The sequence below is a fragment of the Thamnophis elegans genome, chromosome Z (assembly GCF_009769535.1).
Source record: "Thamnophis elegans isolate rThaEle1 chromosome Z, rThaEle1.pri, whole genome shotgun sequence".
In the NCBI taxonomy this organism is placed as follows: domain Eukaryota; kingdom Metazoa; phylum Chordata; class Lepidosauria; order Squamata; family Colubridae; genus Thamnophis; species Thamnophis elegans.
Genome location: NC_045558.1, coordinates 112,198,754 through 112,223,379, shown reverse-complemented (window position 1 = coordinate 112,223,379; position 24,626 = coordinate 112,198,754). Strand labels below are relative to the sequence as shown.

At 37.9% G+C, this 24,626-nt stretch overlaps 2 protein-coding genes and 1 pseudogene across 2 annotated transcripts; all 3 read left to right on the top strand.

The window, feature by feature from the left end:
* The first annotated feature begins 1,194 nt into the window (after positions 1-1,194).
* LOC116522904 (olfactory receptor 14A16-like) lies at positions 1,195-2,109 on the top strand. Its single transcript, XM_032238006.1, has one exon. It carries the CDS (start codon positions 1,195-1,197, stop codon positions 2,107-2,109), a length of 915 nt encoding a protein of 304 aa, XP_032093897.1.
* An 8,849-nt stretch (positions 2,110-10,958) lies between these two features.
* On the top strand, positions 10,959-11,897 carry LOC116520716 (annotated as a pseudogene).
* A 3,536-nt stretch (positions 11,898-15,433) lies between these two features.
* LOC116520674 (olfactory receptor 14A16-like) lies at positions 15,434-16,348 on the top strand. The gene has a single exon (XM_032234965.1). The coding sequence runs from the start codon at positions 15,434-15,436 to the stop codon at positions 16,346-16,348; it is 915 nt and encodes a 304-aa protein (XP_032090856.1).
* Positions 16,349-24,626: the final 8,278 nt, after the last annotated feature.

Genomic DNA, 24,626 nt, shown 5'->3' with positions numbered 1-24,626 from the left:
AGGCAGAACATGTAAAACTAGTCCGGGCAGTTCTGAACAAACTTTGCTTTGCAAAACTTTATGCTAAACTTTCCAAATGGGAATTCTATCAAGAAAAAATTGATTACCTAGGATACCACATTTCACACCAGGGCATAGAAATGGATCCTGCTGAAATGGATCTGGAGATAGAGTATACTTATCTACAAAATTCCTGAAGTCATTGAAGCCATCAAAGAAATTAGGACCAAATTTCATCGGACCTTTCCCGATCACCAGAGTTATTTACCCAGTAACAGTAGAATTACTCTTTCCAAAGACACTCAGGCAAGTCCATCCAGTGTTTCACATTAGTATACTCAAATGAGAAGTAATCTCACAACTCAGACCACCTGCACCTACACCTCCTGTTCCTATGATAGAAGGCAAACAACATTTTGAAATTAAGGAAATCCTGGACTCAAGGACCCACAGGGGGAAAACCCAATACTTAGTTCTTTGCATTTACCTTCATCCCAAAATGAATGGGTAGTGAAACACCATGTTAGGGTCCCTACCCTATTGAAAAAATTTCACTCCCAATACCCAAACCTTGTTAAAATAATATGATGCAATTTCTTTTCCTATCTTTTCACAGGTGGATCTCTTCTTTTTCTAAAGAACGGCAGCATGTCAGGGGGGCCTCAGAATTAAATCACTAGCTGTACCTGTAACAACTGAGATTTACAACTTTTACAACTGGTTTCCTGTTGCCCGAAAGACTGGAGGTCTCAGCACCTCTGGAGGCCATGTGGGATATCTTACTTTAATGTCTAACTAGAAATAGCCATGGGAACATGTGTTTTATTTGACTCTCAGGGCAGAAGAGTTAAGGAAACATCTTCACACTTGTATATTGGTCAGAATCTGTATTCTGACAAATGGGAGGGGTCATTATCAGTTTAATCCCACTTGCATTGCCTAAAGGGTTTCAGATGCTGCTTTGCCTCTAATAGTTTCCATCCTGCTTAATTAAAGGTTCCTTTTGAAATAATCTATTTCAAGAGTCTTTACTTTCTTAAGTTAGGAGAGGAGTCATTACACTTTCTGTACTTTATGTTTCTTTATGTTTTCTATTTTAATTACATATAAAAATACTACTTCCAAAATTGTATTTAATTTTATTTTCCTTCCTCTCTTTCTTTGCAGTTAAACCAGCTTTGTCATAACTGAAACATGGATAATCAAACAGCAATACCTTATTTTCTGCTCCTGGAATTATCAAAAAATCGTCACCTGCAGCTTTTGCATTTCTTCTTCTTCTTTGTGTTATATCTGGCAACTCTAACAACCAATCTTCTCATAATCACTGCAGTAGCTTTTGACCATCAACTTCACAGTCCCATGTACTTCTTTCTCATGAATTTAGCTCTGCAGGACCTGGGCATTGTATCAGTCACTATGCCCAAATCCATGATCAATTCTCTCATGGATACCAGACATATCTCTTATTTTGGTTGTGTTGCTCAAGTCTTCCTCTTTCTGTCCTTCGAAGCTTCTGATGTATCCATCCTGACAGTCATGGCATATGATCGGTATGTTGCCATTTGCAATCCGTTGCACTATGAGATGGTGATGAATTGGAAAACCTGCATTGAAATAATCATTCTGGTGTGGGTTGCAGGTGTTTTCTGTGGAATCTTACATACAATTGGGACTTTTTCAGTACCTTTTTGTTCTAATGTTGTCAACCAATTCTTCTGTGAAATCCCACAATTGATAAAACTATCCTGTTCTGGCTTCAATCTAGTTGAGATTGGAATTGTTGTGGCTAACATCACTGCTGCATTAGGTTGTTTTAGTTTCATTTTCATATCTTATGGAGTGATTTTCAAGGCAGTATTGAAAATCCCTTCTGAACAAGGAAGACAGAAAGCCTTATCCACTTGTATTCCCCACCTTATAGTAGTGTCTGTGTTAATATTAAGTGTATGCTTTGCCTATCTAAGACCTTCCTCTAACACTTCATCAGAATTGGATTTTGGGTCAACTGTTGTATATTCCCTTCTTCCACCCCTGTTCAATCCAATCATCTATAGCATGAGAAATAAGAATATCAAATTAATCCTTTATAAATTTTGGAGATTCTGAAAAAAATATTTTAATGTTTTTATTGTGTTCCCCACAGTTTTTCATTTTCCTGGCCTTTCTTTTACTTTTCTGAATAAAGGAATATGGTAGAGATGGAGGAAATCCAATCTCTCACATCAGGAAAATACTTGAACTCCATATATTGCACAGCAATCTTCCTGCATCTCTAATTACTGTCAATGTAGATGTTTGACAACTCTGCATCTCTAATTACTAAATGTGGATGTTTGACAACATTTTCAGAATGTGTTTACCACTGCCTCCTGCCTTGCTGATGGAGTGAGAGAGGCCAAAGTCACCCACTTGGATGCATTTTTTAAGATTTAGGTTCTGGTTTCTCGCCTGATGTGTCAACATCAACCAATTTTCAAATCCTATAGCCCAGACTATTTTTTTTTTCATGTAGAAATGGTTTGGCAAGACAAGACAACTGGCATGCTAGGGAAGATATGTGAGCTGATACTATCTCGCATGACATTTTCAAATTACAAGAAATGAAAAAAAGTAAGAAATTAAATTAGAATAATGCATAATTCTAATAGAACACACAAAAAAAACACCTTTCAGAAATCTTAAAACTTGATACAAATTGGAAGAGATAATGCATGTTTCCTGATTTAATATCTGGATAAATGAAAGTAGATAGATCTACTCCAAGAATGATATCTCATTGAAATGTGCTGGAGAAATTATGAGTTTCATTTAAGCTACTGATATCAAAAATCACCTTACTGTTTTTATGATATACTGTATCTGCAATCATCCTTATAATGCCTTTTAAAATGTATACAAATGGAAGATTTATTATGTAATTTGGGGCTTAGTATAATTGTATCTGAGAAAGTGTAGTATACTTATTGAAACACTTAGACAACATGAGCAACTTTCTTTGATGAGGATGAGGGGCTTTCAGCTAAAGGGATATGAAATTTTGTTCTATATTTATAGTCTTTTATTGAACTTTGCAGTCTTGTTTTCTTGCCTTATCTGTGGATATTTCTTGTCCATATTATATTTTACTGTTAAAGTTTAAACTTTCCTCTGCTTTGCTCAATAAAATGTTTCAACTTTTAGAGATCTTTTTTTTGTAGATGGTTGTTTCTAATGCACAAACCTCCTATTCACATCTCCTGTGGCAAAAAGAAATGAGCCCATACTTCTTTAAGAATCTTTCTAATTCCAGTTCCATCTGGAGATGTTCATATGAGCCCTTTGTTTGATGAAAGAAGTCAGCATTCTATGAAGGATAAAGACAAATATTAGATTTCTGCAAATCTGTTAATGGATTTGCCTTTGCTGAGTTGTTTAATTCTTGAAAGACCTAACCAAAGAAATTGCTTGGGATATTTTATTAGCAGAGATGTTGTGATATTTCACATTAAATGATGATTAGTGATTTTATTGTGGAATAAACCACAATTTCCCAGAATGTCAAAGCAAGCTAAGTCATAAATCACAATTATAAAAGATATTAACTAGATTAACAATAGCATACTAAGACTCAAATCATGAAACAATATGATTTAGCAAGTTATAGTAAGTAATAACTTCTAAAACACCATTATTTTTTCATATTTATATTTTAAAAGAAGTTTCAGAAAAGTACTTGGCATTGTTACTTCTGTATTAGTTTTTTATGCATTCATATTTATATATGAGGGCATTTTTTTTCCAAAAATAAGAAAAATAAATTATTCCTTTATTTGAGGAATATTAGTTGGGATATTGGATAATACTTTTCTGAACAAACCTAGTAATGCCCTGGAAATCTCACTATATAATTGTCAGAATTGACCACATTTGATTGTAGACATTGCCGAAAAAGATCTTCTGAGTACTAAAAAACATTTTGTAACTATAACAAAAAGTGAGATTGTGAGGGATGAAGAAAATACAGTAGGTATTTGGTTGTTTCTTCAATATACATACAAGTACCAAAATGCAAGTTGTAATCTGTTATCATTTATCTCCCTTACTCCTCATGTCTCTCCCTTTTGCTTTCTAAAATCAAGCTGTAACTTTCTAAATCATATTTAATTTTATTGTCCACTTCTGCATCAGTCATCTTTGTTATCAGTGAAATATGCAAATGTGGACATAGTGCTTTACTTTCTGCTCATTTGTTTCTCAAAATTAAACAGATGTTTCTTTTGCACTATTTTTGGCAATTGCAATAGCAAATCTTATCCTCATCTCTGCAATAACTTTGGTGATTAATTGTACAACCCCATGAATCTCTTTCTCATTTGACTATGTGGCATCTGGATCTGTTTCAAGAATTTTCCAAAATATTTTTCATTTGTTACTTTGGTTCTACTGGTCAAATCATTCTTCAAACCCCTTTACAGTTCTTGATTTCCTCCTTAACTTTTGCCAAATGTCAAGGAAGTGATCAGATGCCCAAACATTTGGTTTCTTTGGAGCTATAGTGAATAAAGAGATGAATAAATATATGTTAACTTTTATTATCAATCAATGTAAACTGATTTAAAAGTAAAAAATAAAAATCATACAGAATCCAATTTGAGTTGGTCACCGGCACCAAAGGTTTATTCTATTAGAATTGGGCTCATGCTGGACCTCATCCTCGGAGAACTTATCTATTGTATTGTATTGTATTTATTTGTCTTGTATGCCGCCCACTCCCGAAGGACTCCGGGCGGCTCACAATAGACAAGGGAAGGGGGAAGACTAGACAAAGACAACACTTTAAAACAAAATCGCAACATTCACAATTTCCGCGGGGCTGGATGTTTCACAGGCCCCCAGGCCTGCTGGAGCAGCCAGGACTTGGTGGCTTTGCGGAAAGCCGGGAGGGTCGTAAGGGTCCGGATCTCGACAGGGAGATCTGTCCAGAAGAGGTACACTGGGCATTATATTCATAGGATTCCTGGTTTGTGTTGCTTTAAGTTGTTATCTCTCCCCATGGACTCACTGGAGAAGAGCCTAATGTTGGGAAAGATTGAGGGCAAAAGAAGAAGGGGATGATAGAGAATGAGGTGGCTGGATGGAGTCACTGAAGCAGTAGGCATGAGCTTAAATGGACTCCAGAGGATGGTAGAGGACAGGAAGGCCTAGAGGAATGTTGTCCACAGAGTCACAATGATTTGGACATGACTTTGCACCTAAAAATAACAAGTTGTTATCTTGGACGTTGATGGATGACTATTAAGTTCTTGGTTGTTGCTTCCTTGTGCCACTGTGCTCTTGGTCAGCTATCAAGACCCTAGTTAACAACTTAAAGCTACCCACTACCAGGAATCATGTAAGTACAATGCCTACAATAGGCAAATGCACATATTCTAGAGAGAGAGAAGTTCTCAGTGATGGGCTTCAACACAAGCCTGAAACCTTGGGAAAAAAAACCTTTGGTCCTGGTGACCAACTCAAATTGGATTATGCAACATTATCCTGGAAAACATATATGTACTTTCATTCACAAAAAAGCATACATCCAAGCAATATTTCTTATAAGCTACCAGGAGTTTGTTAATAACAACAGACATAAAGCAAGTGTGGCCAATTTCTGCATTACCCAATAGTAGGTTCTCTGCCAAAGCTCCCAGCTTAAAGGCCAGTACTGGGTTTTTATTAAAATTTGGCATGATGACTTCATGTTTTTCTTTCTATGGTCATGATACTACAAAACCTACCTTGACCAAGTGGCATATGAATCTGGAATGAGAATTGAAAGTCTGAGAAATTCACCAATCAGAAAAGCTACACAACTATGCAAGATTTACCCCATGCAGAGAAGGAAGGAGGGAGACAGGGAGAGGGAGGGAGGGAGAGAGAGAGAGAAGGAGGGAGGGAGGGGGAACTTTATTCAGCCTGCAAGAGTAAAAAGCAAACAGGTTAGCTCAGAATGGGCTATAAACTTTTAATCTTTTTAAATATGAAGTAGAAATCAAAACATATGGCTAAACTCCTCAAAATATAATGGTCTTCTGCATTGCCATTAGATTTCCTGATAATCATGGCATATTATTATTTGAAATCAAGTATAATTTGAGACATTAATCAGTTTGAAAATTGAAGTGAAATAATGATTCTAGTTTGGATCACCAGTCTCCATGGAATGTTGCTTACCAGCAACATCTTCCGAATCCCTTTCTGTTCCAATGATTTTAATCAGTTTTTTTGTTTATGTGACATTCCAGTTACTAAAAATATTCTGTTTTAGGCTCAACTGGTTGAAACTGGAGTTGTTTCAGCTGCATGATTAGACTGTTTTGTATCATATCTTACATGACAATCTTCAAAATAGTGAGGAGAATCCTATTTATGTAAGGAAGGCTAAAGGCCTTCTCCCTTGTGTTCCCTATCTTACAGTAGTTCACATATTTCTGTAAACTGTTTTGTTTGCATATCTGAGTCCTCTTTATAGCATCCCAGCTTGGTTAGATTTAATGTTATCTATGTAAGGATTCCTCTCCTAGCTTCAAAAGTAAGACTCTTGAAATGGAGTATTTCAAAAGGAACCTTTTATTAAATAGAATGGAAACAATTAAGTTCAAAGCAATGTCTGAATCCCCTTAGGCAATGTGAATAGAATTAAAGCAGTAGAGACCTCTCCCATTAGTTAGAATGCAGATTTTAGCCAATACACAAGTGTGAAGATGTTTCCTTTACCAACTGCCCTGAGAACCGAATAAACATACATTCCCATGGCTATCTTCCATTAGACATTAAAGTGAACCATCCCACATGACCATCATAAACATTGTAAAAAACCAGTTGTAAAATATCAGTTGTCATAGGCACTGCTAATAAATCGACTCCAAGGTCCCCCTCCTCTCAGATGAATGTCAGTATCATTTTCAGGGATAGGACTATCCTAAATTCCAGTATTCCTTTACTCTTTAATCCAACGTGAGAAATAAGAATATCATTTATGCCCTATCTAAACTGTGGAGTTTTAAAATATTTCTTTCAGTGAGGTTTTTTCTTCTTTTTTCTCAGAAATTGACTTTTTTCTTATCTTTGCTCCATTCTTATAGTAAATAGCTACAAAGGGCATTGTAGCTGAGATGCAGGTTTAGCCTCTCAGTTCAATTCTTTGTAAGTCATACTTCTGAGAAATGCTAGATATTTAGCAGCATCTGAACTGCCCCAAAATAATGATAGAACTTTTCACATTCACAAAACCAGAATCAATTCAATTACTGAATTAACACCTTAAACAAAAATCTCTGGAATTGCAGCTCCACTGAGAGATTTCTATGGGAGCTGTTTGCTTCTGCCAAAAGAAAGGCACTCCATTAAAAAAGAGCCAACATTAAAGTTCAATCTGTGTATATTAATTGCACATGAATCTATTCTCTGAGGCTTCTTCAGAGTTTCTAGAGTCTTTGAAGAAAGGAGAATTTCATTTGGAAAACCGTTTTCATAGTGGCTTTCATATCTCTTATCTTGTCAGGCCTTTTAAATCATGGTTTATAATATAACCCACCACTTGTGAGGGACATGAAATATGCTGGGGAAAATGACATTATAGGTTTGATAATGACATCCATTATGATGGAATGCTAATATTACTACAACTCAGGCTGTAAACATAGAATCTTATTCTGAATTTGAGGAGATATCAGGTTCAACCCAAAATATTAACAAAACTATTTTGTTAATAAAATATTAACAAGGAAGAAATGAGGTTGACCAGAACCAATAAGAACTGGGGAGCAGAAACCCTCTAGAGATCATCAAAAGTTGTAGGAGACACAGTCAAGCCATCCTAATAAAGGAGACTTGAAATGCCATGAAAGGCTGTCTTCCATATTGCTTTCACATATAAATGTGAGACTTTAAGGCAATGGTGGGTTTCAAAATTTTTTGGAACATACTCTGTGGGTGTGGCCTGCTTTGTGGGAGTGGCTTGCTGGCCATGTGACCGGGTAGTGCTATATTGACTTCGTCAACATGCCTTTATCTATAGACACTGCTGTCTTTGTTCCTATCTGTTTAGTGGTGTGTATGTATTCTGTACCTCCTTGTACATGCCCTGATTTTCCAAATGGGATGTTCACATTTTTCTTTATGGTCCAGATATTTTTCTGTTCATCCCAGTGAAAACTGTGGAACTGCTAGATACAGAACAAGGTTTGGTCATCCTACAATCTACATCTAGGAATCTTAACATTATTGTACTTTGCAGGGTATATTCTTCAACTGAGTGAAAGATGCTGAAATATGAAACCATTGAAATCTACTTCTTTATGTTTTGTTGCATGGGCTACAGATAGATTCTTCTGGTGAAGTGGTCGCAGCTTCAGGAATTCCCTGCAGGTAATTTACTATTACCTTACTGCAGGTAACAATTTATTACAGGAAACACATTGTTTCCCAATAAAATTGAAGATATGTAAACTTATTTTCTAAAACATATATCCATATGACTCTATTTCTAAATCTTATTTGCTGTGTTTCTTCTGTGTGTTTCTTATTGATTTCTATGGACTTACTTCATAACTTATTCAAAGTATTTTATAGGCTTCTATGGGCTTACAATGTATCTCATCTTATGAGCTTTGTTTTAGGTTTGTATTTGCAGTCTTCTCATGCATCCAAATGCACCCTACAAAGTGGTGTGGCTAGGCATATAATAATGAACTATTATTTTGTTTGCACTCCCACTACAAATGTCACTGGTTTCTATAGTTTTATTGTATACTTTATTCTACTAGCATTCCACTAGATTTCTATGCGTTTGGTGCAGAGGTGGATTCCTATCAGTTCAGATCAGTTTGGCTGATTCGGTGTTAACTCGGCCTGCCATTCCCCTGAACTGGTTCTCTTGGCAGTGCTGTAGGCGCTACCATCTTGTTTTTTGCTTTATTTAAGCAAAAATGAAACAAAAAACATCTTGTTTTTTGCATTTTTTAAATACTGCGCATGCATGTGTAGCATGCACATGTGCAAAGCGTGTCCCTGAGTGAATAGGCAATAGCAGCAGCCAGACCCCACTCCTGGTTTGCTGATATTTCTTTTTCTGCCTTTTCCCCATTTTATTTTGCAGCAAGTCTTAAATTTTCCATTCCTGCATTAATGTTGTGCCCTAACCTAGCAGAGTCCAAGCTCTTTCTCCAGTCCTGGTGTGCAGAATGGAAATTGGGATTATTTAAAAGCCAGAGGTGAAATAGTATCCAAAGTGATGAGACATTCTTCAGGGAGGTCTTCTCATTTGATACAAGTTTCACCTCTCATAGTTTGCACTGCTGGCATGACTGCAGCCCCTATTCTCTTAACAGTCTGAGACATTATTATGCAATATGTTGTTATTATGTTACAATGTTGTTAATAGCCAATTATCTTAATAAATACCCAGAAATACATTTTATTTTGGTGTTATTTTGCAAGACTCTTGAGGGAAACAAAACTAATATTAATATACATCCAGAATAGGAACAGTGAACTGAGTGCACATAGATTTTTTAGTACATGGAAATTATGGGGATAAAGTTTATTTAATATTTAATTTATTTAATACTCTTGAAAGCATACAATAGAAGAATCAATCTATGGAAATAAATAGTAAGGTTTAGAAATTGTAAACGTAACAGAAAATGCATTTTTCTCTTTTCTGGAGTAAATTGGTGTTCATTTAAATATATCTGACTTGTTATTCTCAGGCTTGGCTTTATAACTTTTCCATTGGGAAGAGAATTGAATCAAATAATTGTATAAAGTAGTGTTCAGGTATAATGGAATAAAAAGCTAAATTCTTTTGGAAGAGATATGAATTTTTTTAAAAAGATTATTTTTACAAAATGTGAATCTTAGCATATTTAAAAGTAAATATCAATCAGAATCAATCACAATTTGGAGAAATTTCAATATAGATAGTAATGGTAATTTTTCAGTTACATATGCATAAATTTTGATTAAACCTCTATGCATGTAAATGAATTTTGAAAGAAAATTGAGTGGTTGAACAGATCACTAATAAGTAAATTAGCATGAACAAAGTAATTTACAACCTCTGAGGAATGAATGAACGAAATGGATGGTAACATTTCTAAATGTCCTTTCTCCTTCTTTCATTTTTGCATTTAAGTATTATTGTTGAAAATGTGGATCCATATTTTTGTAAAAATGCTGAGATGTCAGAGATTATAGTTGTAATAGGTTATGTCTCATTTTTCCATCTAAACACTCCTGGAAGCAGGATAATCATGTATATCACCAAGGGAATATTAAAATAGCAGTTACATTTTAAATAAAGTGCTATCTTACTTCTTCTAACCATGCACCATTATATACATGTGTAGGAATCTCATGTATCATTTTAAGGAAATTTTATGCTATGTTTTTAATCTAACAGCTGCTAGGGCAACTGAAAGGGAAAAAAATTCCATCTGTTTGTCACATAAACAAAGACACCAGGATTTCCAAGTAAATGATACAGCAATTTATTTTTCTATTCCTTTGTTAGATTTACATTGCTTTTCTTCTAGAAACACAGGGCACCACACAAAGCACAACCTCCAATTTTCCAACATTACCACCATCCTTTACAAGTAGTGAAAAGTTGTTACTTCTCCAAATATTTCATGGTTGAAAATGGATTTGAGCAGAGTTTTCGGAAACCTAGGCAATCCTGTTGATCAGCAGATGAAGTAATAGAACTGGAAAGAGGAAAGAAGGAAAAATGTGAGGTTTATGGATTTTCTGGGGGGGGGGGGGGTTGTATTTTTGTTTTTAGCACAAAAATGTTGTTTTTTCCCCATTGTCTGATTCTATGTTTATTCATCCATGCTTTACTTTTCATTTTGTTTTCTGTTCTCAACTGAAACGGTCACTTTACAAATTTCATTTAACTGCTTATTACTCTGCTTTCTTGCAGTTATGACATGCAGCTTTGTGAAAAATGAAACATGGATAACCAAACTGCAGTGCCTTACTTTTTGCTCCTGGAATTCTCAGCAACTCGGCAACTGCAGTTGCTACATTCCCTCTTGTTCTTTGTGTTATACATGGCAATTACAACAGCAAATCTTCTTATCATCTCTGCAATAGCTTTTCACCAACAATTGCACAGACCCATGTACTTCTTTCTGATGAATTTAGCTCTGCAAGATGTAGGCTCTGTTTCTGTCATTGTTCCGAAATCCATGGTGAATTCCCTCATAGATACCAGACACATTTCTTACTTTGGTTGTGTTGCTCAGGTATTTCTCTTTGTCTCCTTTCTGGGTTCCAATTTATCTCTTCTGACAGTCATGGCATATGATCGATATGTTGCCATTTGCCATCCACTGCACTATGAGAAGGTTATGAATTTGAAAAGCTGCACTGAAATGATGATTCTGGTTTGGTTTGCAGGTCTTCTCTATGGAACATTGCATACTACTGGCACTTTTACAATCATTTTTTGTTCTAATGTTGTCAACCAGTTTTTCTGTGAAATTCCACACTTGCTAAAACTATCCTGCACTGGCTTCAACCGGGTTGAAATTGGAGTTCTCATGATTAGTGCTGCTGCAGCATTAGGCTGTTGTACTTTTATTATTGTATCTTATGCCATGATTTTCAAGGCAGTGCTAAGAATTACTTCTGAACAAGGAAGGCAAAAAGCCTTATCCACATGTATTCCTCATCTTACAGTAGTGTTTATGTTTTTTATAACTGGATGCTTTGCCAATTTGAGACCTACCTCTGACACCCCATCTTACTTAAATTTTGGATTGACTGCTTTGTATTCTATCCTTCCACCCCTATTCAATCCAATCATGTACAGCATGAGAAATAAGAATATCAGATTTGTTCTTTCTAAACTATGGAGGTTCTGAAGAAAATCTTTATTTTTTTATATTCTATTCACTACAGTTTTACATACTTTTATTGCAAAGAATAAAGGAAACCAAAAGTAAAATATAGTGAAGGGAATAATAGTAATGAAGGGACACTTATCATTCTATAAACATTTGTTCTATTGTAGAAATATATTATGCCGTTATTAAAGTATTTTCCTTTTAATCATTTAATTGTTAAACATGTACTGCTGTAAAAGATATGCATAAAATCAATTGTAACCTTTTTACATTATAAATCCTCTTATATGATTCTTTTATAAGAAAGGACATCATCTCTCATGAAGAACTTTCATTTCTATCTTTTTTTGCGTACATTCCTTAATGCTAGAAGAGTTAATGTGTAACAGATAGATATGAGAGAAAGTAATTTGAGCAAACAAAGTAAAAAAAGATAACTTAGTATTCTGATATAGGAAATAAGAAAATTCAAAAATAAAATAATATGTAGGTATATAGGTAGAAATATAAATAAACCTTAGTCTGCTTTATAATAGTTAGAGAAAAGGACGTATACAAATCTATAACAGTGTTGTGTGTTAGAAATAAATGTTCTTTTGTTTGAAGATGGTTAGAAAGAGGTCCTGCTAAGGAAACGTTCCTTAATGCCCAGGAGATTGAGATAGGAAAAAGCCATGCTAGCAAATTACATTATGGCCAGTTTTGGGGTCGTGTTGATGAACATGTAAAGAGATTATGTTATCTCAAAAGGATTACCTGTGATCAGTCAATGGATCTGATGTAGAAGGGGCATGAGGGGGCATCAAGATAGAAAACTATAAAATGTAATCTTTTGAAATCCAAGGTGTGTTTCTTGACTAAAAACCTCCTGTTGAAGGTGTAGCCCAAGGGCATCACACTTTCTAAACTGCTTTCTTTTTTTTCAATAAAGTCCTTTTGTTTTCACTGACCCAGTTTTTGTTGGCTGTTTGTCATTTCCTACATTACCTTTTCTTTTTCTGATCTGAAGAAGGGTATATGTTAGAAATGGAGACATAGGTGAAATATAGGTAAATCCAACCTCACAAACAGAAGAATAGTGGAATTCCAAAAGTTTTTCAGCAAATATTTTTCATCCCTTATTACTGTTAATACACATCAGCATCACATGACATATAGGGACTTTCCCCCACTTCGCTAAATTGGATGGCAACCAAGGACCAGAAGCCAGACCGCAGCTGCATCATAAGCCACTTTAAACCCCTCCATTCCATACATGAAGCAGACTGACACCCACCATGAAGACCTGACACAGACACAAACACAAAGCCAAACCACAGCAATGCAGTTTACCAGCTCAAATCCCCCGGCAACTCAGACTAAGCCGAGCACAAAACCCCCAACCAATCAGAACACACCTCCACCCAATCAGAACAAAGCCAAGCTCCCACCCAATTAGCTCACAACCCCACTGGCAGTTAATAGGAAGAAACAGCTTCAATCTCACCTTCGTGGAAGTTGTTGAGCATCTCGGAGGAGGAGCTGTGCTCGGGTTCCCCAAGTTGGTGGCCCAGGAGAGTGAGATGTCCAGGATCTCAGAGGAGGAAAAATCCTCAGTGTGTCACCTCACAGGGCACTGAGGGGCCACCCAAGCCCTGCTGCACCTCAGGCTGCCACCGCTGCTGCCACCCCGTCAGAGCCGCCTTGGCAAGGCCCCTCACTGTGAGAGGGGGCTGAGAGTGCATGCGGCCAGCCGGGCTGAGGAGATGCTCCACCTCTGCTTCCTCTGGAGCTCTGCTGGGCTGGCTGAGGGTAGGCTGGCTTAAGGGTGGGGGGAGGAGGCTGAGGGATGACGCAGCTGGCGCCCTGCCACAGACAAAAAAGTCTGGGCGGGAGGGGAGGGGGAGGTTGAAGGGCTTCGGCTCCCCTTGGAGGAAATGGCCAAAGCTCATCAGAGGAGGGGCGGAAAGGGGAAAGGGTGTGGCTGCAGCCCAGCCACACATATAAAGGGACCATCGGGACGAAGCTGGAGAGAGGCCGAACTGTTCCAAATATAGTATACTCACTAAATGAATGCTATGGTAAATGACACAGCTCAATTACAATGCAATGTCACATGAAATAATTAAATCAAAATGAAAATAAATTGAAATCTCTGAAAATTCAATATAACAATGCAATCGGAAACATTGAAATGGAATCATGAAATATTTAGTATAGCGTGTGTTGCTTTTATGGCCACCAGATAGCGCATGATACAAAAAATCATGTTTTTACCTGTCACAGGTGTGACATCTATGTAATATACGCATATAAAGCATTCACGTATTTGAATGCAATGTTGTGCCAAAATTTCAAAGCAATTGGTAAAGAACTTTTGGAGATTAGTGATTTTGAACAAACAATCATTATATTTTTATTTATATAGATATATAGGTGATGGTGTTAACTTGGTTAGAACTGATTTGGATTTAATTACCTTTGTATCATTGTCATTTAGTGTTGGTTATCACGTAGTTTCTTAGATAGAGATAAAAGTTTTTCACCAAGCAAACTGAATCTCTGTTTGTTTGCAATGTGAACGCCGGAATGTGACAGCAATACAATAATCATAATGGATTTTTTTGCACTCCAACTACAAATGCCACTAGTTTCTGTGATTTTATTGTGTAACTATTGACATTCCATCAGGTTTCTATGGGTTTCGTGGTAATTCTTTTTTCTGCCTTTTCCCTTTATAATTTGCAGAAAGGCTTAAATTTGCCACCCCTGCATTAATGATGTGGCCCTACCCTAGCCTAATTCAAATTCTTTCCTCAGACATGACATGCAGAATAGAGGATGAAAATTTTAAAATCTTAGACGTGAAACAGAATCTCATGCTTGAGGGAGATTTTCTCATGTGATCCATGTTTCACTTCACAATTTACACTGCTGATAAATTGTGTTAACAATTTGAGCTATTATAATTCTGTGGGTTATAATAACAGTCCCTGTAGTATTTAGAAATAGCTATTGTGTTCTTAATGACTAATTATGACAATAAACGAACTTTTATTTTAGGATACAAGTCTCTTGAGGAAAACAAAACAGAAATTAATATAGTGTAGAAAATCTCTATGAGTGTAGATAAATGTTTCACTACATGAAAATTAGTAGGACATCATTTACTTAGTGGTAAGATATTTAATACTCTTAAAAACCTAAAAGATATAATCTATAGAGACAAGTCAGTTATAAATTAAAAGTTTAACAGAAAAAGTATTTCGTTCAATTCTGGAGAAAATTGGTGTTTATTTGAATATGTTTTATATGTTACATATCAGAGTTGGCTTTATAATTTTTCTGCTGGAAGAGATTTGAAGCTAATAATTGCATAAAATAGTTTTAGTATAATTTGGAAAAAGTAGATAACAAGGTTTTTAAAATATTTTTTCCCAGAAATTGGAATTCAGGCAGTATATGAAAAGATATTATGAAACAGGAATAGAATTTGAGGAGATTTCTGTATAGAAATCAAACTGCATCTCCCTTCTCTGTTTCCTTGCAGTCATGTCAGCTGTCATAAATGAAACATGGAGAATGAAACTGCAATTACATACTTTCTACTCTTGGAATTCGCAAACAACCGGCATCTGCAGCTTTTGCATTTCTTCTTCTTCCTTGTGTTGTATCTGGCAACTATAACAACAAACCTTCTCATCATCTCTGCAGTAACTTTAGACCATCGACTGCACAGCACCATGTACTTCTTTCTCAAGAATTTGTCTCTACTGGACCTGGCCATTGTTTCAGTCATTGTACCCAAATCCATGATAAATTCTCTCATGAACACCAGATACATCTCCTATTTTGGTTGTGTGACTCAAATCTTTCTCTTTCTCTCCTTTGGAGCTGCCGATTTTTTCCTCCTGACAGTAATGGCATATGATCGGTATGTTGCCATTTGCCATCCATTGCACTATGAGATAGTAATGAATCGGAAAACCTGCATTGAAATAGTTATTCTAATTTGGGTGATAGGGTTTCTCTATGGAATGTTGCATGCCATTTGCATTTTTTCCGTCGTTTTTTGTTCTAATGTGGTCAATCAATTTTTTTGTGACATTCCACAATTGTTAAAATTATCATGCTCTAGCTTAAATCTATGTGATATTGGAGTTCTTCTAGTTGGTATCATTGCTGGACTAGGTTGTTTTACTTTTATAGTTCTATCTTATGCAGTGATATTTAAGACAGTGTTAAGAATCCCGTCTGAAAAAGGAAGGCAAAAGACCTTATCCACTTGTATTCCCCACCTCATAGTAGTGTCTACATTATTATTAAGTGGATGCTTTGCTTATCTGAGACCTCCCTCTAACATTTCATCTTACTTAGATTTTGGATTGACTGTTCTCTACACCATACTTCCACCCCTGTTCAACCCAATCATCTATAGCATGAGAAATAACAATATCAAATGTGTCCTTTCTCAACTATTGGGATTCTGACAAATTATTTCAATGTTTTGTTCTATTCTGTTCATTACATTTATTCATTTTACTGACCTTTCTTTTACATTTCTGAATAAATGAATAAAAATAGAAAAGAATGGTTGGGAAGGATGTAAATACTATCTCTCAAACCAGGAAAACTCTAGCATTCTGTACATTACTTAACTAAACCCTGCATGCCTAATAACTATCAATGCATTTTATAGATGCTGAATATGGATATTTGGAAGTTTTGGAATTCCAGAAGCTGATATTTCCTGATTTGTAGTGAAATGAGGATCAGGGTGTAATGCAATTGGGTAAACGCCTGAAATGCAGAGGAGTTTAAATTGTGTGGCCTATTTTTTCCTGTTCTTTCCTGCATAAAATGGCTCCCCTTTAATACTAGCCTATAATATGGATAGTTATAGCTTCAGCCTTTCCAGAAGTACATAGGCCTTTTAACACTTATCTCCTGAAATAGTCATTTCCTCACAAACTTTGTTATTTAGCACATTTCAGTCAACCTCAACTCCTGGCAACTGCATGATCAAGTTTCTACAGCTTTCTTGGCAATAATTTTCAGAAGGGATTTGCCATTGTCTCCTTCCAAGGTCTGAGAGAGGGTACCTGTCAAAAAGTCACTTACTTCTACATTTTCAAACTCCTGGTTTTTAACATGATGTCTTAACTTCTACATTAAAATGCTTTCCATATTCTTTAGCTAACAATATTATTTATCTCCTTTAGAAGTGTTTTGGCAAAGCCAGACACTTAGCAGGTTGAGCTGATATTATCTTGCATAACCTTTTGATAACCACAAGAAATGAAAAAAATAAAATAAATTAGGATGATACATAATTCAGCTAGTAGATCAAATAAGCTTTCAGAAATTTTACAAATTGATGCAAAATAGAAGAGATAATATATGTTTCCTGGTCCAATACCTGGAGAAGGAAATATACATAGATCTACACCAAGGATGGTATCTTTTTGAAATGTACTTGAGAAATAATGATTATCATCTAAGATACTGATAGCTTATACCAAAAGCCATATTGCTATTTTGTAATATCCCTGCTATCACCCTTTGATTGTGTACAAAATGGAAGATTCAACAAGTATTTTGTGGCTTGGTATAGGTTTACTTGGGAACGGTGTCATATACTTGTTGAATAACTTAGGCAGCCTCAGTAACTTACGTTGATCAGGCATTTTCATGAAATGGAACATAACATTTTCTCCTACATTTATAGTCCTCTATTGAATTTTTCTGTCTTGTTTTCTTGAATTATCTGTGGGTGTCTCTTGTCTGTGTTATATTTCACTGTTAAAGATATTGTTTTGTTCTGCTTTACTGAATAAACTAAACTTTTAGGGGGGGGGAGTTGTGTGTATGGTTGTTTCTTTCTAATCAACCTCTTTAAGTATCTTTCTAATTCCAATTTCATCCAGAGATGCCTATATCAGCCCCTGATAGACTTCTTGTATGAAAGAAGTCAGTATTCTATCAAGGAAAAAGAGAAATTTGATTTTCAGTTCAGTTCAGTTGAGTTTATTTATAGGCCGCCCTTTTCCCTGAGGGGACTCAGGGCGGCTAACAACTTATATGGGAGGGGAGGACATACAATAACATAAAAACACAATATATAATTAAAACCAAGCAACATTCATACAACATTCGGGTGGGGGCGGACTATGGTCTTACCCCCAGGCCTGACGGGATAGCCAGATCTTGAGGGCTGTGCGGAAGGTCTGAAGGGTGGTGAGGGTACGAATCTCCACGGGGAGATCGTTCCAGAGGGTCGGAGCTGCTACTGAAAAGGCTCTCCTCCGCGTAGTTGCCAGCCGGCACTGGCTGGCAGATGGCACTCGGAGGAGGCCTAATCTGTGAGATCTTATGGGTCGAGAGGAGGTGATTGGCAGGAGGCGGTCTCCCAAGTACGCAGATCCACTACCATGAAGGGCTTTGTAGGTAGTAAGAAGCACCTTGAAGCGCACACGGAGATCAACAGGTAGCCAGTGCAGCTCGCGGAGGATAGGTGTTATGTGGGCGAACCGAGGTGCACCCACAATCACTCGCGCGGCCGCATTCTGGACTAGCTGAAGCCGCCGGATGCTCTTCAAGGGCAGCCCCATGTAGAGCACATTGCAGTATTCCAGTCTAGAGGTCACGAGGGCGCGAGTGACTGTTGTGAGAGCCTCCCGGTTCAGGTAGGGTCGCAACTGGCGCACCAGGCGAACCTGGGCAAATGCCCCCCTGGTCACAGCCGACAGGTGGTAATCAAAGGTCAGCTGCGGATCCAGGAGGACTCCCAAGTTGCGAACCCTGTCTGAGGGGTGTAAAATTTGGCCCCCCAGCCTGAGCGATGGAACACCAACCAAATTTTTGGGAGGGAAACACAACAGCCACTCGGTCTTTTCTGGGTTGAGTACAAGCTTGTTAGCCCTCATCCAGTCCCTAACAGCTTCAAGTCCCTGGTTCATCACGTCCACCGCTTCATTGAGTTGGCACGGGGCGGACAGATACAGCTGCGTATCGTCCGCATATTGGTGGTATCTTATCCCGTGCCTCCGAATGATCTCGCCCAGCGGTTTCATGTAGATGTTAAATAGTACGGGGGACAGGACCGACCCCTGCGGCACCCCATATGTTAGGGGCCTCATGGTCGATCTCTGTCCCCCGACCAACACCGACTGCGACCTGTCCGAGAGGTAGGAGGAGAACCACTGCAAAACAGTGCCTCCCACCCCCACCTCCCGCAGTCGTCGCAGAAGGATACCATGGTCGATGGTATCGAAAGCCGCCGAGAGGTCAAGGAGAACCAAGATGGAGGCGTGGCCTCCATCCCTGGCTCTCCAGAGATCATCGGTCAATGCGACCAAAGCGGTTTCTGTGCTGTAACCAGGTCTGAAGCCGGACTGGAAGGGGTCCAGGTAGTCGGCTTCCTCCAAGGACCGCTGGAGCTGGTAGGCCACCACCTTCTCAACAACCTTCCCAATAAAGGGGAGGTTGGAGACTGGACGATAGTTGTTAAGTACGGCTGGATCCAAAGATGGTTTCTTCAGGAGGGGTCTCACCACCGCCGTTTTAAGTGCAGCGGGGAAGTGCCCCTCCCGAAGCGAGGCGGTAATAACCGCTTGGATCCAGCCCCGTGTCACCTCCCTGCTGTTAGCAACCAGCCAGGAGGGACACGGGTCCAGTACACAGGTGGAGGCACTCACAGCCCTCATGGCCTTGTCCACGTCCCCGGGGGTAACATCCTGAAACTCAACCCAGAGATGGTCTACCAAATTGTCCTCTCGTGTCTCGGCTGGCTCTGCGAAGGTGGAGTCCAAATCCGACCGAAACCAAGCAACTTTGTCCGCCAAGAACTGGGCATAGTCTTCAGCCCTACCCTGCAAGGGGTCCCCCGTATCCCTCTTATTTAAGAGGGAACGGGTTATCCTAAACAGGGCGGCTGGACGGGACTCGGCGGACGCAACCAAGGTGGCAATATAAGATCTCTTTGCTGCCCTAAGTGCCCTGATGTAATCCTTGGTGCAGGTTGTTAAGAGTGCTCGGTTCGATTCGGATTTATCGGACCTCCACTGGTGCTCTAGGCGTCTCCTCCGGCGCTTCCTCTCCCGGAGCTCCTCGGTGAACCAAGGAGGCCTCCGGGATCCGCCGCCTCGGAGGGGCCGTAGTGGCGCAATCCGGTCGAGGGTCTCCGATGCTGCCGAATGCCAGGCAGCAACCAGAGTCTCTACCGGACTGTGGGCGAGAGTATCAGGAATAACTTTTAAATAGGTTTAAAAAAATGTGATGGAGATTGGTATGAAAATGTAGGTTGTATCATGTTCTCATATCTCTTTTCTTCCCTCCCTCTATGTCTCCCTTTTGCTTTCTGATTTCACTAAATATCAAAATGTACCTTCCTAAATTGTATTTAATTTTATCTCTTTATCTTAATTTTATTTACCACTTCTGCTTCCACAGAGTTTCTGGAGTCTTTGAAAAAAGGAAGTTTTTATCTGGAAAATCACTCTAGCAGCTTTCATATATCATATCTGGCTAGGCTTTTTAAAACATGATTTATAATGTAATCCATCACTTGTGGGGGTGGGCAAATATACTATGGGAAATGACATTAATGGTTGATAATGACCCCTTGTGATGGAATGCTACTGTTATTAAAATCATGTTGTAACATAGAATCTCATTCTGAATTTGAAGAGATGCCTGATTTTTTAAGATAGGTCAATCAGGTAACCAACTCCACAAGCTTAACTAAAATTATAGTTTTAGAATCTTGAAATACACGTCATGATTAAGCATGGCTTGTAAAATTAGAACAAAAGAAAAGTTTGATCCAAAATATCAACAAGTAATAAATGAGGTTGACTAGAGTCAATAAGAATTGAGGAACTGAAACTCTCTTGAGATCATCAAGAGTTCCAGGAAATCAAAAAAAAACCATCCAATGAAAGGAGACTTGCAGTGCCATGAAAGGCTGTCTTCTAACACTTTCATGTAGAAATAGGAAATTTTAGTGCATATGTAACAATAGTGATGCTTGCATTATAATACTATAATACTGATGTTGTGATCACTCTTGTCTATGGTGTTTTTGTTTCTACCTGCTTAGCTTTGGGAACAATAACCAGACCCAAACACGAAAAAGTCAATTAGTTCTTTTATTGGTCAAACCTTTACAAAGGAACCATCTCAGATGTAACTAGATAAGAATTAACAGCATCGGTGTGTGTGTGTGTGGGGAGGGATGTCAGACTTTTCCCCTTTAATACCAACATAGGGATTCCAGACTAATTCTCCATTTGACTCCTCCACCTGGTTCAATATGTCTCTCTTCTATATTAGCAGACGGTATGCATCTTCTGGTCCACAATACATGTCCTCTCCATGGGATGTTCCATTTTTTCTTCACGTTCTAGCTATTTTTCCATTCATCTCAACCAAAGCTGAAGAATTACCAGATACAGTGAAAAAGTCAATCATCCTACAATCTGCCTCTTAGATTTTATATTTTTTTAATCTTACTCTTTATGTTCCTTTAAACTTTTAGGGTTATGTATTATGCAATTCTTGCAAAAAAATTAAGCTTGAATGAAAGATACTGAAATATGAAAAATGCTGAAATCAGTTTCTTGATGTTTTGCCATATGGCCAATGGATGGGTTTTTCTGGGGAAGTGGTACAGGCCATGGGAGGTGGGGAGAATAAATTCTGCAATTATCAATTGTCAATAATTTATTGCATAAAATATTTCTAAATAAATTTGAGGGTATGTACACTAATTTCTTACATAATTATTTATATAACTAATTCCCTTTCTAAATTTTCTCTGCTGTGTATTTTTTTCTTTCAGATTCTTTTTAATGATTTCTTTGCATTTACTAATGTAATGGGTGTAATTGATTTTTCTAGGAAAGTAGTATAGATTGCCCAGGGGGGGGGGTGTCTATTACAACCTTGTTGCAGGAACACTTTATTACGGGAAACAGATTATTTACCAAAAACACTGAGGATATATTTACTTATTTTCTAAAACATCTATATAACCCTTTTATATAACCCTTTATTTTTGTGGGTTTTTTCCTGTGATTTTGTTTATTGATTTCTAATGAATCTATTGAATTGCTTACTCTAGTGTAGGTATTTTATAGATCTCTGTGATCTCTCTTCTTTACTCAAGCTAGGAAATGCACCATAGAAAGGGGTGTGGCTTGGAATAGAACAATTAATTATCATCTTGCTTGTTTACCCTCCCACCACAAATGCCTCTTTTTAAAGACCTTTATTGTATATCTTATTCTATTGGCATTCCACCAGGTTTCTATGGGTTTCATGAACTTCTTTTCCGCTTATTCCATTTTTTTATTTTATAGAAAGTCTTGAAAATTTTCACTCTTGTATTAATGATCTGGGTTAGTTCTCAGCTCCAGCCATTATGGATCAACTAGTGGATGACATTTCTTAAAACCTAGAGCTGAAAGAGAATCCCAAATGATGAAACTTGCTTCAGGGAAGTCTTCTCATGTGATGCAAGTTTCACCTCTTACAATTTGGATTGCTGGTATGACTACATCCCCGATTATATTAATATAATTTTGAGATATTATTATGCTATCTGGTAATTTGTACTGGAGGCATCTACAGACTTGTTAATGGCCAATTATGTTAATAAGCACATAGTGCTTGGTTTTAGTTCACATTTCTAATTATGTCAATAGGCATACAGATATCAATTTTATTTTGGTTTGATAATTATGCTATGTATTATGTTGAATTAACATTGAGAATAGAAACCTCTTAGACTGCAGATAATTATTTCACTATATAAATATTAGATCAATAATAGAAAAATTGAGCATACCAATTAACAGAGTTGGACGGGACCTTGTAGGTCATCTAATCTAACCCCACCCCCACCCAAGCAGACCCTACACCATTTTTGATAGATGGCAGTCCAGTTTCCTCTTGAAAGCTTCCAGTGATGAAGCTCCCACAACATCTGAAGGCAAGTTCTTCCATTGGTTGATTGTTCTCACTGTCAGAAATTTCTCCTTATTTCCAAGAATCTCTCTTTGTTCAGTTTTCATCCATTATTCCTTATCTGACCTTCAGGTGCTTTGGAAAATAGTTTGATCCTCTCCTTTCTGTGGCAGTCCCTCAAATATTGGAACACTTTTATCATGTCTTCCCCGATCCTTCTCTTCACTAGACTAGCAATGAACAGTTCCTGCAACTGGTCATCATATGTTTTAGCCTCCAGTTCCTTAATCATCTTGGTTGCTCTTCTCTGCACTCTGTCTAGAGTCTCAACATCTTTGTATAGTGTGATGACCAGTGACGTGCAGTGAGCTTTATGGCTGGTGAGGCAGCATTTTTTTAGACTTGTGGACTTCAACTCCACGAATTCCACAGCCAGGCATGCTCAGTTCTGATTTAAAGCGACAGCATTTTTTCCCCTTGCAAAATAAGTTTTCCTTAATTCTTTTTCTTCTCCCTCCCCCTCATTCCTCCCTCTCTCCCTCCCTCCCTACTCTCTCAAACAGACACATGCACACAGAGAAGTTGGATCCCTCTCTCACTCACTCACTCTCAAACAAACACAAACACACAAGTTGGATTGGATATATTTTCCAATGGCTTGAAAGCAGCTCCTCTGCCCCCCCCTTTCCCCTGCTGCCTTCTGATCCGAGACTTTGATTGCAGGTGGAGCCATGTTGCCTTTTCAAACTTATAATCAGTGAAGCTGGGCTTATATACTTTTATCCAGCTCTCTCTCTCTCTCTCTGTGTGTGTGTGTGTGTGTGTTTGAAAAGGCAACGTGGCTTTGCATGCAATCAAACTTTTTGAATTCCTCCCCCCTCCTCACACATATGCGCCTTTTCCAGCTGTTTCAGAGAGGATTTCAACTCTGCTCTTGCCTGCCCTTATAAAAAGAAAAAAAATGTGAAAGGAGAAAGGCAAGAGCTCTGAGGTCAGACTGAGCTAGTTGCTCCCAGAGAACTCTAAGAAGCCTCTAAAAATGCATTCTACAGGAGGCGAGAGAACCACGTGCCTCCTTTGCATAAGGAATTTTCCCCTTTTAACCCTTGCTTTACTCTGCTCAAGTGATCATAAAGTTAGAGTAAAAGAGGCATGTGGTTTTCTCGCCTCCTCCTGCACTAAGCAGAGTCATCCACTGTGACTCTGTCAGCAACTATCTTAGACTTTTTCCTTTTTCCTTTGTTTTTCTTTTCCTGATGACAGTGGTGCGGCCCTGCCTCCCCTGCCTCCCCTGACTGCACGTCCCTGGTGGTGACCAAAATTGGATGCAGTACTCTAAGTGTGGTCTTACTAAGGCTTTATAAAGTGGTATTAGTACTTTCCTTGATCTTGATTGTATCCTTCTGTTAATGCAACTTAGGATCATATTGGCTGTTTTGGCTGCCACTGCACACTATTGACTCATATTTAATTGGTTGTCCACTAAGAGTCCAAGATCCCTCAGAGAGTTACCACTATTAAGCCTGTTTTCTCCCAGTTTATATGTGTACTTTGGGTTTTTCCTGCCTAAGTGTAAAACTTTACTTTTCTCTACTTTGAATTTCATTTAGTTAGATAGGGCTAGTGTTCAAATCTCTCAGGATCCATCTGGATCTTGATTCTATCATCTAGGGTGTTGGCCATCATTTCAAACCTCTCTGGACATGAATAAAAGAGATTGAAATATTCCTAAATATATTTTTAAAAACATTTAAATATTGTTGAATATGAGGGTCCACATTATTTAATGTGATGGTTTTT